Source organism: Benincasa hispida, chromosome 12, assembly GCF_009727055.1.
Source record: "Benincasa hispida cultivar B227 chromosome 12, ASM972705v1, whole genome shotgun sequence".
Classification (NCBI taxonomy): domain Eukaryota; kingdom Viridiplantae; phylum Streptophyta; class Magnoliopsida; order Cucurbitales; family Cucurbitaceae; genus Benincasa; species Benincasa hispida.
In genome coordinates this window covers 22,205,202-22,224,778 of record NC_052360.1, presented here as the reverse complement: position 1 = coordinate 22,224,778, position 19,577 = coordinate 22,205,202, and the positions used below count along the sequence as shown (strand labels likewise).

The window sequence follows — 19,577 nt, the reverse complement described above, 5'->3', positions numbered from 1 at the left end:
TATATATATATATATATTCTTTGATTGGATGAGAATGAATGAAGAAATGCTAAGAGTGTGTTTGAAATATATTTTCAAGTGTTTAATTTAAAAAAATAAGTCATTTTAGAAAAAATAGAATGTTTAGCAACCACTTAAATAACTTTTGAAAAGTACTTTCAACAATTTTTGTCAAAAGTGTTTGAATAAAAATGAGTTTTTTTAAATACATTTTTTTCTCAAGTCAATCCAAACGGGCTCTAAGTCATCCATATCAAATCTAGAACTTAATGTACAACAAGACAACTTGGTTGGTAGACAAATCATTTTTCAGGTTGTTCAAAAATACCCTTATACTTCCAAGATGAGTTCAAAATTATCCTTACCATTTGTTTTAGATGGAATTCGTTAGTGTTTTATGTCAAAAATATCATTGAACTTTTAAATGTTTAAAAAATACTCTTAAATTTTAAAAAAAAATTTTAAAAAACGCACACACTTACTGTTATATGAACAAATCGTTAATACCTTCTTATTTTTCTAGTTTTCATCTTTTTTTTTCTCCCATTATTCTCCTTCTTGTTAATCGTTTTGATATTTGTTTATTTAAAATAAGTAAATAAATAAAACTGTACACTTCAATTAAGGTATATGGACAATAATAAGAAGAAAGAGAATAGATGAAGCATCAAGGGTTTCTAGGACTTAATGTTTTAAGAAAGTTGTAAGGCAGTAGTTGAATGTGTGTTAATAGTTAGATACATTTTTTTATTTGACTATTTATCGTTTTGGTATGTTTTAAGGGGAGATTTTGATTTTAGAGTTTTGTGAGAATTTATAGGATTTTATGTTTTGACATAAAATTTTGGTTGCTGGAAAAATTGATGCAAGTTAATAATTGAAAAATTAAGAGAAAAATGAAAGTGTCTATATGAAAAAAAAATGAGGATATATGTATAACTTGGTTTAAAATTTTTATTTTAAAGTTATTTTTTCGACTAGATATTAACCGTTTTTTTTTATATATATTAATTATGAAGGTATTTTTTAATTTTTTTGAAATTAAAGAAATTTTGAAACTTTTGAAAATTTAGGGATATTTTTTAAACAAAATTTTAACGTTTCCATCTAAATCTAACGGTAAGGACATTAACTCTTTTTGAAAGTTTCTCTTTCGAAAGTGAGATCACCACTGGCTTGAAGAAGAGGGATAAAGATATTTTTGAAATTTTTTATAGTTTAGGTGTATTTCTTAACCAAAGTGCAAAATTTAGGGCGTTTTATATAATTTAACCTTGCAAATATAGCAATTTGACCTAAAGTATTAGTAGATATAACACAATGCAAAAAAAATTGCATATATAGTAAAACTTAGATCCAACGTTATGAGTCTATCTATGATAAATCATATCATTGATAAAAGTATATCAATGATAGACCAATGATAAACCATATCACTAATAAGAGTTGATCTATCAACATTATAGTCTATTAGTGAGATACTAAAAGCGTTACCCCTACAATTATCCTAAAATTTTAAATCAACATGCAAGTACTAAAAAAAATTTACACTAAACTTTCCTATTATGATTTTGCATTTTAGAAACTAACAGGTGTACAACATTGGAGACTGCATGCAGGAGAAACTAAGGGAGTATTTGATATAAGGAGTGTAATAATGAGTGAGAAATTATAGTTGAGGAAATTGTTAACTCTTGAGACCTACAGTAAGGATGTATTTGGTTAAACTTTTCAAACATTTAAATTTGAAAATAAGTCATCATAAAAAAAATGAAGTGTTCACTCAAAATAGTTTTTGAAATACTTTCAAAATGTATTTTAAACAACTTTTATAAAAATAGTTTAAATATAAAAACTTTTTTAATAAATATTTTTCTCGTCGTAACATTCAGTTCAAAATACATTCCTTTTCACATAAATATTAATACTACATGTTTTGTTTGATAATCTTCCTATACAACCTCTCTCACCTCACCTACTTGAACACAGAAACAAAACTACAACAAACACAGCCAAATGCTGAGGAACAACAAATTTCCATATCCTTCTAAAGTCCAGTTTCTAAGTACGTTATGGTCTTCACAAGTTCACCATCTCACGAAAGTTTGCTTCAATATCGGTTATGCATCAAGCATACTGTCGTCGAGCATACGTGTCTTCATGAACAAAAACGGGTTGCTGAGTATTTTGTGGTGGAAACTGAGGCTGCCCCAAAGCAATCCCTTGAGCTGGAACAGGATTCCCCCACAAAGGGCTATTGTTTTTTGCCAAATTTAAAGTGAGGTAATAGACTATTGCTAATAAAACACTTGCAAGTGACAGAACGGCGCCTCCAGCAAAGACTCCAGGTTTCACGACGTAACAGTAATAGTAATAGTTACCGAAGTACATGGTCCCTCCACCATGCTGATCGTTAAGGGCAGCACCAGTCAGCAATAACAAGAAGGCGATAACGAAACTGAACCTGAGAATGCAGCACGGATTATGACACTAAGACATGAAGTAATGGAGTACAACATACAAAATTATGAACTTAAATTACTCAAAATGTGTAGGACCGTGTAATAAATTTAAAGATATTCTATAGCATACAGAAACATCATTCGCAGCATGTTCTGACTTGGGCGAGGATAGAGAGGAGAAAAAGAGCAAAATAGCTAAAGTAAAATATGTTTATTTCTGGCAATGGCTATGCCGGACTTCATCAATGGCATCCCTCAACAAACTGAGGTGCAACATTACCTCCCCTTCAAAATAATAGGATGACCACTGAACAATATACCCATTCCAAGGGAAGTGCGGCCTCCCGCGGTCGTGAACCAAGTACAGGAAGTTCGGACATACCCTCCTAGGTTCAAGGTCCAAACCCCATATGGAAAAGTTAAAAATTGAAAACCCTTGTGGTTATAACTTGGTTCCAGTTTTATTCTATTCTAAGTCTTAAGAAAGATTACAGCAATCTTAGTGCATTTGTTTTCTTAATAAGAAACTATTTCATAAAATGAAACATGGAGAAGAGTTGGGCTAGAGAACATAAAAGAAAAGACTTACTAATAAATGGAAATATAGCTATGACTGTAACTATACAAAGGCTTTATAGCATTTACTCTAAGAAGCAATAACAAAAAAATACGCTTACCTAAGGTCTTCAAAGATTTGGTTTTGCTCCTACAATGATTCTTTCTAACCCTTCTTAAACACAAGGACTTAAAAGCTTTTCTTCTTATCCTACTGAAATTCTTTTCCAAGTATAATTACCAAATAAATGCTTTCAGTAGTTAACGTCAAAGAATTTTAGCTTCTTTATATAATGGATAGCGAGCCAAAGTGGCATCAAACAGCATGGATTTTGTTTGGAAAAGGGGTGGACAGACCAGGGCCAAAATTACTGAAAATATTACTCAGTACTCCAAAATAAAGAAGCCATCATACCGCAGATTTAGATCCTTCCATATAAATGAAAACATGAACTCCAACAGCATTACCCATCAAGAGCTTGGAGTTATGGGAATGAACCACTTGAACAATAATCTGGCCCAACAACAACTGAAGAGTAACCTTAGAGGGATAAAACCAGTGAAGTTCTTTCAAAATATTAGGAGCAACTGTGAGGCCAGATTTTGACAGAAAATTTGAGAAAAAAAGATGAGAATTTGATACTAGAGGGGGGAGGGGTGGAGATTAGTCAATGGGAAATGACTTTCAGAGTGAAGTTGAGATCATCTCTCTAAGGCTCTAACTTTCGTACATTTGTATTCCAACTTGATCAGTATATCAATACCTCGCATTTTCAAATTAGAGTTGACCATAAAACAAGGAAAGCTGAGGAGAGAACAAATTTATTAGGAGAAGAAAATTGGTGACTAATGATTAAAAATCCATTATTATTTCTGTGATATTGAATACAATTTCAGGCTCTTAAAGGGGTCTGATCTCTCCATAAACGAGCTGTCTTCACAGTATCCCAAATCTAATTCCCTTCCTCAAACACAAGTCTACAAACCACTCACCTGTTAGCTAACTGTCAAACTCATACCATACAATATACAGCACAGCCCAGATAACTAATTAGTTAAACTACCGCTAGTAAAAAAAAATCAGCAACTTCCAACAAGTAAATCCAATAGGGAGATGAGTATGCCCTACCGGTGAAGTGCATAATGAACTTCAGAGATTACTCGAGATGGGGGGGAGCATTAGAGCATCTGGCACAGAACAGGAAAAATACTTATCAAATTTGATCAGACACACCCCGATTCCTGTTTGACTATCAAGTGGAAAGGTATTTTGAAATTCAACCACCCTCCTAAAAAAATTAATGATGATGATCTATGAATAGTTTCAAATTTTAAAATCTATAGCCATCAGAATAAAGAAAAACACAAATGGTCTTTGATCCCTTTAAAGTTTAAAAGACAAGTCACATAAAATAAGAAGCATGAAAAAGAAATAGAAATGTAAAAGCGTAAACTCATAAAATTATCATCAACTTCCATGAAACTTTAGTCAAACTCACAAGTTTAAAGTAAAAAAATAAATTACAAATTATATTATAGTAACTGGATGACTATAATAGAAAATATAATGAACATAGTCAATTTTAATGAAACAAAATAATAAAATTAAAGTTATTAATCATCGTGAATGAATGATAAAGCAATTCTTGTGAATCCTGATCATTTTTAAGACTAAATATTGTAGGATGGTGAGCACAAATAACAATGTTATGCCACAAGAAGGCCTAAATAACTGGAGGCTTGAGGAAGGCTTCATTGTTAAAGAAAAAAAAAAGCTATAGGTTCATATATATCATGAACTAAGTTGGGCAATCTTATGTTACTGTTATGGCAAGTATATTAGTGTTGGGATTTATGTCCTAAACCTCGTAGACAAATTATTATTTTTGCTGAATGAATAATGTATTATATTAGTGTGTAAATGTGTAATCAAATTATTGAATGAATAATGTATTATTTATTTGAAATAAATAAAGTTTGTTTATTATTTTCATAACTCAAATACAATAAACTAAGATTCGAGGTTATTTAATATAACTTAAACGGTATGTGGCTGACATACAAGTGGATCGTGTTCAAGGAATAACTTAAAAAGTCTATAGTATATGGATCAGATTGGGTAGCTTATCCTAACAACACTATGGTTATGGCCCATTTTGTAAATGTTGCAAATGTTGTAAGCTTTACAAATGATTTGATCCAAATCGTTCATGTGGTGACATGTAAATGAGAGTATCCTATACAGTGAGTCTGTATAAGGCCGGACCACAAAATATATAATCTTTCTTTGTAACACCGTTGCCTAAAGAGATTAATATTTCAATCGACAACCATATAACTCAATCTTAATCCTGAGAGAGTTATGAACTCCTACTCATGAGGGTCATTCTTTGATTTGTATGGGTGAGAGTGGTCTTAGCTACCAACTCAATATGTCTACCATTTTAGGGACGATACTAAGTGAGGAGCTGAGAACATAGCTTCACAAGACCGAATTCACTCCTCAATTTATGGAAAGTAAATAAGTTGTTCCCTTAAGTGCCGACTCCAGGACATGAACAATAAGGTCTCACCCTCTTACTGGCTTGAGAGGAACTTTGTTTATGATTGGACCATAAAACAAAATTGTTTATTAGAAGATCAGTGGTACTTAAGATGCAAGATGTAATTATAGGAATAAAATGGTAATTCGACCAAGTTGTAATTACAAACAACCTATGAATACTTACATAAAATGGTTAAATCAATTGATACATAAATATACTACAGTTCATAAGAGTGTAGTTATGGATCTTTAGTGGAGTGTCTCATAGTTAATGAATGGTGACTAATTTAATCAAAAAGTTTAATTAATTGATCATGTATCATTGGAGCTTATACCTGTAGATCCATTAGGCCCATCTGCTAGCTCACAAACGGGTTTAAACAAGGATTTAAGTGTTAAAAATTTGAAATGTTCAAATTATGGTTTAAGAAAATTTATTGTACATGATACATTTAATTTAATGTATATAGATACACTACAATATAAAGTTAACTTGAATTAGATTCAAATATTAATTAATATAAATTGGATTCTAGGTTAAAATTAATATGAATGAGATTCATATTAATACCATAGATTATGAGAGATATATATATTAGAATATGATTCAAATATATATTAAATTAAATATAAGATATTTAATAAATATATTAATTAAACTTAGATTTAATTAACAATTAATTTAATTAATTTTAACTAATTTAATTAATTAACTCCCTACAGTTACAGGGGAGTGGAGTAGTGGGAGTGAAGAGGGAGTTCTCTCCTCTCACATAAACCCCATCTGTGATCCTCTCCTATGGATATAGAAAAGGGATCATAGGAAGAAAACTAGACCACTTAGCTGACTAGTGAAATTCTCTCAAAAAATTAGAACAAAGAAAAGTTCTCTATGATTTATTTCCTTTCCTTAAAAACCTAGAAAGCTCTCATAAGCCCCCTTGTTCCAAAGAGAATAGCAAAGAAGACCAGTGGTCGTGTTTTGCTCGGAGTATCAAGAACGTGTTTCTTTTTATTGTGTTGTCTGCACTCAAAATCGGGAGAAGATTTGAAGAAGAGGTTTTCAATGGTTTGTTAGTCTTCTCCCTTAATAATCCTATAAAAGCATGTTTAACACTATTTTGAACCTTTGTTCTGTAAAATATTCCTGTAACAAAATTGGACAAAAGACGATTAAACGCTTTTGCACGGGATTCAATCCCTTCAATTAGTACATGTCTTTAACTTAGTAGAAAGTAAAAGCTCCTCTTACATGTTTAGGGTGGATGGAGAAACAAGATATCGTAAGAACTAAGTTAGATGAATACCAATGGAGAGCATTTAGATTGATGGGGAAAGTTGGTTTGGCCATCTTGATTATGTTGCTTTTAGTTAAGAACTACAAGAGATAGGATCTCTCAAAGTATCCTACACGTTGTTTTCATGCTCTCCCCCACTTCCTTTTTCCATGAGCCTAGCTTATTGCTTGATAAAGAGTTTGATGTATTTGACTCTCAAAATTTTTTGTTTTTGTAGAAAGCCAACATAATCCCAACATTTATTATCCTTATCTATTTAGTGTACTTAACAAGTTTTTGATACATGGTCTAGCAAATGTTGGACTTATATTGACTTTATACAACTAGTTTCTAACATGTCTAACAAGTGCCTAATGCATGTCCAACAAGTGTTAGAGTGTTCAAACCCGATTGTGTTGGATATGAAAATGTAGTCAAACTAACATGTCCATGCTTCTTAGTCTCCCACCAAAGAAAAGAAAGAGAGAGAAATAAGAATATGAATCACAGATAAAAAGCACCAACATTTCCAACTATTTCAAAAGTGAGGCCTAGTATTAGCTCAAATTCACAACTCAAGGAATGGCATTTGACAAAAATAATGATCGTTTCTCCAGTTAGAAAGATATGTAAATGTAAAAATAAGATGGAAGGAGAATTCAATTAGAATGGTCCAGAGACCACCTACCATGAAATAACGAAGCTCAGGAGTGCTATTTTCCAATTAGGATTGGAAGGATTAGGACTTCTTTTGCAACAAATGCAACCACTAGAAACATTTACAATTAGTTGTGCAATCAATAGAGAAATTGCAGCAGTTAAACCAAGACCCATTGCTGGACTTCGAGGATATGCACACTCAGATGTAGAGATAAACTGAACCTGAGAACCCTGTTAGAAAAATTGGAATCAAAGTTTTGTTACTCCTCTTCATAGATTCAGGAAACAAATTTACAAACTAAGAACAAATAATACCAAAACAATACATAATTGCACCATCTAAATAATCAATTCAAAGATTAGACTGCAGTTTATACAACGGTTAACTGAAATTGTATAATAATCTTTTAGGATAAGGAAACTGCAAAAATCATAATAATAACAGGTTCCTGATCCAATCAACCTGGTATCCTAAGAACTAAAAAGGAAAAAAATCATGAATTGAAGAAATGATCGCTATGGTTAAAATAATCCCAGTGTTCTTTTAATTATACATAATGTCATGCTTTTCAGATGTGTTAATTTCCGTCAACTAAAGCCCTCCTTTGAATTTCATCTTAGTTAAGTAATTTGGATTAAGGTGGATTAAAATGGCATTGTTGCTTGAAATTAATTATTGGTTTTAATTTGGTTATTTTTTTCTTGAAGGAACGAGACTTTCCATTGAATAAATGAAAAGAGGCTAATACTCAAAATACAAGAATATGAATCAAAACAAGAACTTGCCAAGTACACTTAGAGCAATACATAGGACAATAAAAGCTAATTAAATTGGAGAAATAAATATATTCCCGGTTGAGCATAAGTCTTAGAATATTCTGCAAATTGATTGGAAAGAGAATTCCAAAAAGAAGAAGCTTTAACTTCGACAACTTCAAACTTCAAAGTGATCAAGCTAAGGTCAATGCTTGAACAATTCATTCAATCTCTTAGATGCTAAATGTCAATTTCCATCCAAAAAAAGAAAAGAAATTCTTTGAATTGACCAGTAAAACCAAAATGCTAATTCTAGTCCATCAGTTCCCTTTTAATTTTTGGATTTTGAGGCCAAATTGGTTTAATTTGAGGAGACAATTCATTTGTTTGGATTTATTAAATTTATTGGATTCAAGGAATTAGAGATTGGCCTTGGATAGAGTTACTGGGCTTCATCTTGGCGAAAATTGACTTTGACTTGTTAAAGTCAACTAGGTCAAAATATATATGTATGTATATATATGTATGTGCCTATAAATATATGTATGTATGTGTATATATATTGTTGAAAATAGGGTTTTTAACCTAGGGGCATTTATGTAATTGTGTAAGACCCCTAGGGTTTTCTACTGCCTATTTATACAGTGAGTCTCTGTGTATTCAGTGTATCAGTTTTAAAAACAAATAAGAAAAGACTTTATATCGTGGTTTTTCTCCCTGCACTAGGGTTTCCGCGTAATCTTGCTGTTCTTCTCTTCCCTATTCTTTATTTTTAACATGGTATTAGAGCGCGGTGACGAAAACCTAGCCGTTATGGAAGAGAACCAACCTCAATCCTTCTCTGCTGATGGGTCTTCTAGTTTTGACATGAAAACGGCAATCTGAGCAACGGTAAAAGAATGTTTTCAGGATGCCCTACCAGAATTAATTTCTGTCGTTCAGGTACAATCCTTGGAAAATCACCCTCAGCCGATCGGGTATCACCATTCAGAAACCAGTCAAAATCCGATCACGATCGGAGCTAGAGCCGGCCGTGAAGAACCAACGATTCACGATCGGAGCAATCACGGTCATGGCAGAGTCGGCGGTCTCGAACGTGAAGAGCAGGCTGGCCGCGAGGAGATGTTGACCTTCGATCGGAGCTATCAGGGCAGAATGAGCAGCACTGGAGACGAGAAGCAGAGGAATCGTGATGATCTAATTAGGGTTGGTACCGGTCTGGAGGAAACGAGACCGGTTTGGGTTGAACCAGGGCAGACCAGGCAGACCCGATTTTTTGACTTTAACTCCGACCCGAGATCCGACCCAAGGTTCACCTCACCCAAGAGCTCTTCAGTCCAGTTTTTTGCGCCAGTCGATCCCCTTTCAGCCCATCCAGTCCGACCCGGTGATCCGGTTTCCTTCAACAGCCGACCCGATGGTCTTTCCACATCCAATAGCCAAGGTCTTGAGCAGCCCAAGCGACTAGCACCTATTCCCATCAATTGTAGTTCAACTCGTTACCCAGACAATGTGAGACAACGATTGGCTTACCTACAACAACAGATTTCTGATTTCGATACGATGTTCGGTGCAAATCCTCAACTGGTTTATTCAGAAAATCCGGTAAACTCATTACCTATAGTGCCTAACATTTCCTACTTATCTAGTTTGATGGGTAATTCTGCAGGATTTTATCGTCGGAGAAAAATTAAATGGCCAAAACTATTTCTCCTGGTCTCAATCAATCCGGATGGCCTTGGAACGGCGTCACAAGTTTGGATATTTGACAGCGAAAATTCCAAAGCTAGCCCCAAGTGATCCACAAGAACGAATTTGGAAAGGAGAAGATTCGTTGCTACAATTTGTCTTGGTGAACAGTATGGAACCCCAGATAGGAAGACCGCTATTATATGCTGTAACAGCCAAGGATATTCAAGAGGCGGTGCAAGATCTATATTCTAAAAGACAGAATGCCTTTCGGCTATATACACTCTATAAACAGGTCCATGAATCCAAACAAGGGTCCATGGATGTTACCTCTTACTTTAACAAACTGTTGACGCTGTGGCCAGAAATGGACTTGTGTAGAGAGATTGTCTGGAATTGTCCACAGGATGGGACCCAATATTTGAAGATTGAGGAAGCAGATCGTGTTTATGTGTTTTTGGCTGGATTAAATCCAAAGTTTGATGGTGTTCGTAGTCGAATCTTGGGCCAGCACCCGATTCCTTCACTTCGAGAAGTCTGTTCTGAAGTCCCCAAATAGCAGGTGACGACAGTCTCATGACAAATCTAATACTAGTCGTGCCCTGGTAAGTGATTCAGTAGATGAACAAACTCAGAAGCAATCTTCTGGTGACGGTAAACACAGCTCGAGTACAGTTGGGGTGAGTGCAATTGCACAGTCAGGTAATTTTCCTTCTTTTGGCCTAATTAGTGTAAATGGTAAGAAACCATGGATTGTGGATTCCTCAGAGTTATTTATGTCATATAATCCGAGTGCCGATAATGAGCGTATTCGAATTGCAGACGGGTCTTTTGCCCCTGTTGCAAGAAAGGGCAATATCTCTCCGTTTAATGGTTTAATTCTACGTGATACCTTACATGTGCCTAAAATATCGTATAATTTGTTATCTGTCAGTAAAATAACAAGAGATTTGAAGTGTAAGGCGATTTTCTCACCAAATTCAGTTTTATTTCAGGATCTGAAATCGAGGATGACGATTGGCACTACCCGGCACGATAGGGGACTCTACTTCCTTTTTGACGTAGCTTCCTATAGGAATGATCATCAATCTGGGTTCATGTCTTTAAATTTCTCTATTTCTGAAAATGATGTTATGTTATGGCATTTTCGCTTAGGACATCCGAATTTTCAATATATGAAATATTTATTTCCTCATATATTTCGTAATGCTAGTACTTCTTTTAATTGTGATGTATGTATTCGTGCCAAGCAACATCGTGTTTCTTTCCATTCTCAGCCTTACAAACCCTCGAGTCTTTTTTCTCTTGTTCATAGTGATGTATGAGGTCCCTCACTGGTTACTACTTCCACAGGAAAACGTTGGTTTGTCACGTTTATAGATGATCACACCCGTCTCATCTGGATTTTCCTTCTCACTGATAAATCTAAAGTGTCTTCTGTTTTCCAACAGTTTTACACAACTGTCGAAACTCAATTTAAAACAAAGATTGGGATTTTAAGAAGTGATAATGGGCGAGAATTCTTTAATGCCTCCTTCAGAGAATTTCTCGATTCTAAAGATATTGTCCACCAAGGCTCGTGTGCTTACACTCCGCAACAAAATGGAGTAGCTGAGCGTAAAAATCGGCATCTGGTTGAAGTAGCCCGATCTCTTATGTTATCCGCCACCCTTCCGTCGTACCACTGGGGAGATGCAGTTCTTACTGCTACTCACCTCATTAATCGGATGCCCTCTCGTATTCTTAATCTTCATACCCCTTTAGAATTGTTTAAAGAGTCTTTTCCTACTACTCGGTTGATTTCTGATGTTTCTCTTCGGGTTTTTGGTTGTGTTGCTTTTGTTCACTCCCATGGTCCAAACCGCACGAAATTTACTCCTCGTGCTCAAAAGTGTGTCTTTGTTGGATATCCACTCCATCAACGTGGATATAAGTGCTATCACCCGTCATTTCGAAAATACTATGTCTCCATGGATCACCTTTCTCAAGGATCAGTCGTTCTTCATCTTCAGGGGGAGACCATAAATGAAGAGACTAACTGGTCATCTTATGCTATTCCTTTAGAGTCAGTGCCCATTTAAACCTTGTCTAAACCTAGTCCTGAGCATGATAGTCTGGTCCTTCCTACCAATCAAGTTCCTTGTAAATCGTACTACAGGAAGAATCTCAGGAAGGAAGCAGTATCACCTGTTGAACCAGAACTGCCGGCTCCAGTGCAGGAGTCAGACCTGTCATCAGGTCCAGGTACGTATATTCCTAATGATGTTGATTTATGTATGGAGAATGATGAAGGTAGGCATGACAAGGGAGAAGGGAGCAGTAATACTAAAAGAGTGATAGAAAGTGAAGTTGCAGAGGATGAAATGGTCCGTGCTAATGATGATGTGGAAGATACTACTAAAGTTTCTGATACACAGATAGTAAATCATGGTGAGAAGCTTGAAGAGGTAAAAGAACGTGATGCATCACTTGATCTTCCTATAGCCCTGAGGAAAGGTACCCGTTCATGTACTAAATATCCTATGCATAGTTACATGACATATAGTAATCTGATATCCGAGTTCAAGGCTTTTACTACTAGCTTGGACACTGAGGTGGTTCCAGATTACATAAGTGTTGCAATGAAAAAACCAGAATGGCGGTTTGCTGTTATGGAAGAAACAAAAGCTCTGGAAAAGAATAAAACCTGGGAACCGGTGACTTTGCCTGAAGGGCACAAAACAGTAGGATGTAAATGGGTGTTTACTATAAAATACAAGTCAAATGGGACAATTGACCGATACAAGGCTAGGCTCGTTGCAAGAGGCTTTACCCAAACATATGGAGTAGATTATTCTGAGACGTTTTCACCTGTGGCTAAACTTAACACGATCCGAGTGCTTCTGTCAGTAGCTGTGAATAAAGATTGGCCCCTACACCAACTTGATGTTAAAAATGCTTTTTTGAACGGGGAACTTGAGGAGGAAGTCTATATGAGTCCCCCTCCCGGGTTCGAGAGTCAATTTAAAAATAAAGTGTGTAAATTGAGGAAATCACTATACGGATTGAAACAGTCTCCAAGGGCCTGGTTTGACAGGTTCACGACGTTTGTGAAAGCACAAGGATATGTTCAAGGACATTCCGATCACACTCTTTTATAAAAAGATCAACATTAGGGAAAATAGCCGTTCTTATTGTCTAGGTTGATGACATTATTTTATCTGGGGATGATGACGTAGAGGTCACAAGACTAAAAACAGAGATGGCTAGAGAGTTTGAAATTAAAGACCTCGGAAAACTAAGATACTTTCTGGGAATGGAAATGGCTCGCTCAAAAGAGAGTATATTAGTTTCTCAACGAAAATATACTCTGGACTTGCTAAAGGAAACAGGTATGACTAGATGTAAACCTGTTGACATGCCAGTAGAATACAATGCGAAAATCGGTGATAAGAATGATAGAATTCCTGTTGATAAAGAGAGGTATCAGCAGTTAGTTGGGAAGTTGATATACTTGTCTCACACAAGACCAGGTATTTCTTATGCAGTAAGTGTTGAGTCAGTTCATGCAAGCTCCTTGTGAGGATCATATGATAGCAGTTGAAAGTATTCTTCGGTATCTAAAAGGAACTCCTGGTAAAGGCCTGATGTTCAAAAAAACCGATAAACGATCTGTTGAAGCTTACACTGATTCTGACTGGGCATGGTCTATTGTTGATAGAAGATCTATGTCTGAGTATTGTACGTTTGTCTGGGGAAATCTAGTCACCTGGAGAAGTAAAAAACAAGGAGTTGTTGTTAAAAGTAGTGCTGAGGCTGAGTATCGGGCCATGAGTCTAGGGATTTATGAAGAAATCTGGTTGAAGAAAGTATTATCAGATCTCCAGCAAGATAATGAGCTTCCGATGAAATTGTTTTGTGATAATAAAACTGCCATCAGTATTGCAAACAACCCAGTTCAACATGACAGAACTAAACACGTGGAGATAGACAGACACTACATTAAAGAGAGGTTGGACAGTGGAAACATATGCATCCCTTATATTCCTTCAAATCAACAAGTTGTTGATGTACTTACGAAAGGGTTATGGAGACAAAATTTTAATTATTGTGTAAGCAAGTTGGGGCTTGTTGATATCTATGCACCAACTTGAGGGGGAGTGTTGAAAATAGGGTTTTTAACCTAGGGGCATTTATGTAATTGTGTAAGACCCCTAGGGTTTCCTACTGTCTATTTATACAGTGAGTCCCTGTGTGTTCAGTGTATCAGTTTTAAAAACAAATAAGAAAAGACTTTATATCATGGTTTTTCTCCCTGCACTAGGGTTTCCATGTAATCTTGTTGTTCTTCTCTTCCCTATTTTTTATTTTTAACATATATATGTATGTGCATGTATATATATATATATATATATATACATAACTGATTTAATATTTTCGAAGAAGCAGTGGGCAGGAATATTAACTACGAGTCAGAAATTTTTTTGTTGTTCATTTAGAGTTCATTACATATCCGCCATTAATATTGCTAATGACCAGGTGGGAACATAGCCTTCCACTCATTTAGGGCTGCCTCTCGATGGAACGATCTGCTCCAATTCTTTCTGCGGCCTATTTTCAGAAAAGCCGAAATAAGCTCAACAAATGAAGCAATCATTTTCTATCAAAGGGGTGGTAAACTTCCAACAATCCAAGCAGTCCTCTCCAATTTAACTATACACTACATGTCTCACTTCAAAATTCCAAAATCAATGGCCAAACGATTGTAGACATTTTAGGAACTTTTTCTGGGATGGCTCATAACGAGAAAATAAATTTTGCTTAGTAAGCTGACAAAAGGTGCTGCTACCCACCTAATTTGGATAACATTGGAAATCTAAAAGAAAGAGATCAGGCCCTTCTATCCAAATGGATTTGGAGGTATTTGATAGACCTCCTATATTTAGAAAATATGAAAGAATAATCAACAAGAAAAATAGAAAGGGGGTACAAATGTAAATGAGGAAGAAGAAGGGAAGAAAAGGGTACTTAGAGAGAATCAAAGGGTAGGGACCACTTGTGAGGAAATCTGTTATTTTTGTTACTAAATTAGTATAAAGCAAGGAGAGGAGAAGGGGGATAGGTATAGAAGTTTTTTTATCTGAATTCAGCTTGCGAGCTTGTAAGGGGGAGGTCTCGGCTTCCTAGGCTAATTTGAGCCAAAATAGTAAATATATAACTGAGTTACTATCAATTTGGTATCAAAGCTGGTTGTCAACGTTCCGGAGTGGAACCGACGGAGGGTTCTGACTGGTTATGGCCGAGTGAAGTACCGTAAGAGTAGCTGCCGGGACATCGGCTTTTTGGGGATGGGGTATTGTTAGAAACCAAGGTAGTATGGGATGTCTTTGTCCCACATTGGTTAGAATGGGATGACCAATGCGGTACTTAAGTGGCTTGGCTCTCCCACCCCAATAGCTAGCTTTTGGGGTGTGGTTCTCCAAGGTGCTTAAGTACCTAACAATGGTATCAGAGTCATTCCTTCTTGGGAAGGGTATGATGAAAAAGATAGAGACAAGATATTCACTAGCCTATTATGGGAGGAGCTATTCAAACTAATGGGAACTCTCCTAAAGAGGAGCACATCATACCATCCCCAAACGAATGGGCAAACAGAAGTAGTCAATAGAGGATTGGAAGCATATCTCCATTGTTTCACCATGGAAACACCATCACAAGGGTCTAAGTGGTTGGCATAGGCTAAGTATAACTACAACACATCATATCATACAGCAATCAAGCGAACACCCTCTGAAGTGGTATACGGCCGATTAGTAACCCCACTAGTTTATTATGAGCATGGGAACGCAATAGTAGGAGAAGTGGACGTGTTATTGAAAAATAGAGATGAAATGCTCAAGCAATTGAAGAGTACATTAGAAGCAACCAAATAGCGAATGAAGGCATTAGCAGACTCTAAACGACGGGAGGTAAACTTTGAAGTCTCGGATTGGGTATACATCAAACTCAAACCATACCGCCAAAGCTCTTTACTAGTGCACAAACATCCAAAGTTGGCACCGCGCTTCATTGGCCCTTTTCAAATCATCCAAAGGATCGGGCCGGTAGCATACAAGCTAGACCTTCCCCCCGATATAAGCATACACCCCGTACTTCATGTTTCACAATTGAGGAAGGCCGTAGGTACCCTATTGCCGAGAATCACTGCACCACCAGCCTGGCAATTAGGAGAGCAACACAAACTCAAACCAATGGCAGTTTTGGGGATCCGGAAGATCAGCTGGGAAAGGCCTTACCAATCGAAGATGCAATACATGGGAAGGAAGGAGCACTTATCGTTGAAACAATTTCCAGAACCTTTCACCTTGAGGACAAGGTGGTTGCTTTGGAAGGAGGGTTAATTGATAGGACCTCCTATATTTAGAAAATATTGAAAGAAGAATCAACAAGAAAAATAGGAAGAGGGTACAAATGTAAAATGAGGAAGAAGAAGGAAATAAAGGTAGTTAGAGAAAATTTGTTATTTTTGTAAACTAAATTAGTATAAAGCAAGAAAGAGGGGAAGGGGGATAGGCATAGAAGTTTTTATCTAAATTCAGCTTGCGAGCTTGTAAGGAGGAGGTCTCGGCTTCCTAGGCTAATTTGAGCCAAAACAGTAAATATAAAACCAAGTTACTATCAGTATTTTATGAGAAAGAAAGCCTTTCTAAGGAAAAAATCTATGGGCCTGCCATATTCAATTTTCCCATTCTGATGGAGGCAAAAAAACCATGTGTAAAGTTGAGGGGTATATCAATATCTGCTTCCGTCAATGACAAACTGGGACAGCCAACATTCCTTTGACAGTTGAGTCCCTGATCTTATGCTTTATCCACAAAAAAATAATGCACAAGCTCATGTAATGTGGTGTGCAGCAACATATTCTTTGGGATCATTTCTAGAAGAAAAGACCTACTATCTATCCAAACTCTCTCCTGCGCGCGCATCCCCTTCCCTCCCATCAATCTCAACGCTAGCCACCACTTCTTGGATGATGCTGACCATTCGCTTCCTCCCTTCGTCGCCCTATTGCCGAGAAATCACTGCACACCAGCCTGGCAATTAGGAGAGCAACACAAACTCAAACCAATGGCAGTTTTGGGATCCGGAAGATCAGCACCACCATATTATCACCTACCGATTTTGAAGTTACTCATCAATGGAAAGCCTACCAATCGAAAGATGCAACATGGGAAGGAGGAGCATTATCGTTGAACAATTTCCAGACTTTCACCTTGAGGACAAGGTGGTGCTTTGGAGGAGGGTAATGATAGACCTCCTATATTTAGAAAATATGAAAGAAGAATCAACAAGAAAAATAGGAAGAGGTACAAATGTAAATGAGGAAGAAGAAGGAAATAAAGGTAGTTAGAGAAAATTTGTTATTTTTGTAACTAAATTAGTAAAAGCAAGAAGAGGGAAGGGGGAATAGGCATAGAATTTTTTTCTAAATTCAGCTTTGCGAGCTTGTAAGGAGGAGTCTCGGCTTCCTAGGCTAATTTGAGCCAAAAACAGTAAATAATAAACCAAGTTACTATCAGTATTTTATGAGAAAGCCTTTCTAAGGAAAAAATCTATGGGCTGCCATATTCAATTTTCCCATTCTGATGGAGGCAAAAACCATGTGTAAAGTTGAGGGGATATCAATATCTGCTTCCGTCATGACAACTGGACAGCCAACATTCCCTTGACAAGTTGAGTCCCTGATCTCTATGCTTTATCCACACAAAAAATAATCACAAGCTCATGTAATGTGGTGTGGCAAGCAACATATTCTTGGGATCATTTCTAGAAGAACAAGACCTACTATCTATCCAAACTCTCTCGCGCGCGCATCCCCTTCCCCTCCCATCAATCTCAACCTAGCCACCACTTCTTGGATGATGCTGACCATTGTCGCTCCTCCCTTCGTCGCCCTATTGCGAGAATCACTGCACCACCAGCCTGGCAATTAGGAGAGCAAACACAAACTCAAACCAATTGGCAGTTTTGGGGATCCGGAAGATCAGCACCACCATATTATCAACCTACCGATTTTGAAGTACTCATCCAATGGGAAAGCCTACCAATTCGAAGATGCAACATGGAAGGAGGAGCACTTATCGTTGAACAATTTCCAGACTTTCACCTTGAAGGACAAGGTGGTGCTTTGGAGGAGGGTAATGATAGACCTCCTATATTTAGAAAATATGAAAGAAAGAATCAACAAGAAAAAATAGGAAGAGGGTACAAAATGTAAATGAGGAAGAAGAAGGAAATAAAGGTAGTTTAGAGAAAATTTGTTATTTTTGTAACTAAATGTATAAAGCAAGAAGAGGGGAAGGGGGATAGGCATAGAAGTTTTTTATCTAAATTCAGCTTGCGAGCTTGTAAGGAGGAGGTCTCGGCTTCCTAGGCTAATTTGAGCCAAAACAGTAAATATAAAACCAAGTTACTATCAGTATTTTATGAGAAAGCCTTTCTAAGGAAAAATCTATGGGCTGCCATATTCAATTTTCCCATTCTGATGGAGGCAAAAACCATGTGTAAAGTTGAGGGGATATCAATATCTGCTTCCTCATGACAACTGGACAGCCAACATTCCCTTGACAGTTTAGTCCCTGATCTCTATGCTTTATCCACAAAAAAAATAATGCCAACTTCATGTAATGTGGTGTGCAGCAACATATTCTTGGGATCATTTCTAGAAGAACAAGACCTACTATCTATCCAAACTCTCTCGCGCGCGCATCCCCTCCCTCCCATCAATCTCAACCTAGCCACCACTTCTTGGATGATGCTGACCATTCGCTCCTCCCTTCGTCGCCCTATTGCGAGAATCACTGCAACCACCAGCCTGGCAATTAGGAGAGCAACACAAACTCAAACCAATGGCAGTTTTGGGGATCCGGAAGATCAGCACCACCATATTATCACCTACCGATTTTGAAGTACTCATCCAATGGGAAAGCCTACCAATCGAAGATGCAACATGGGAAGGAGGAGCACTTATCGTTGAACAATTTCCAGACTTTTCACCTTGAGGACAAGGGTGTGCTTTGGAGGAGGGTAATGATAGACCTCCTATATTTTAGAAAATATGAAAGAAGAATCAACAAGGAGAAAATAGGAAGAGGGTACAAATGTAAATGAGGAAGAAGAAGGAAATAAAGGTAGTTAGAGAAAATTTGTTATTTTTGTAACTAAATTAGTATAAAGCAAGAAGAGGGGAAGGGGGATAGGCATAGAAGTTTTTTATCTAAATTCAGCTTGCGAGCTTGTAAGGAGGAGGTCTCGGCTTCCTAGGCTAATTTGAGCCAAACAGTAAATATAAAACCAAGTTACTATCAGTATTTTTATGAGAAAGCCTTTCTAAGGAAAAAATCTATGGGCTGCCATATTCAATTTTCCCATTCTGATGGAGGCAAAAACCATGTGTAAAGTTGAGGGATATCAATATCTGCTTCCGTCATGACAACTGGACAGCCAACATTCCCTTGACAGTTGAGTCCCTGATCTCTATGCTTTATCCACAAAAAAAATAATGCACAAGCTCATGTAATGTGGTGTGCAGCAACATATTCTTGGGATCATTTCTAGAAGAACAAGACCTACTATCTATCCAAACTCTCTCCA

At 36.6% G+C, this 19,577-nt stretch overlaps 1 protein-coding gene across 1 annotated transcript in view; it reads right to left on the bottom strand.

Moving 5' to 3' along the window:
• Positions 1 to 1,887: 1,887 nt before the first annotated feature.
• Positions 1,888 to 19,577, bottom strand: part of LOC120067025 — a 20,662-nt gene continuing 2,972 nt past the window's right edge. Inside the window, exons 2-3 of the mRNA XM_039018396.1 lie at positions 7,528 to 7,730; positions 1,888 to 2,464 (exon numbers count right to left, since the gene is read on the bottom strand). Coding sequence (XP_038874324.1) covers positions 2,128 to 2,464; positions 7,528 to 7,730 — 540 coding nt within the window. The 3' untranslated portion in view covers positions 1,888 to 2,127. The remainder of the gene's footprint in view (positions 2,465 to 7,527; positions 7,731 to 19,577) is intronic.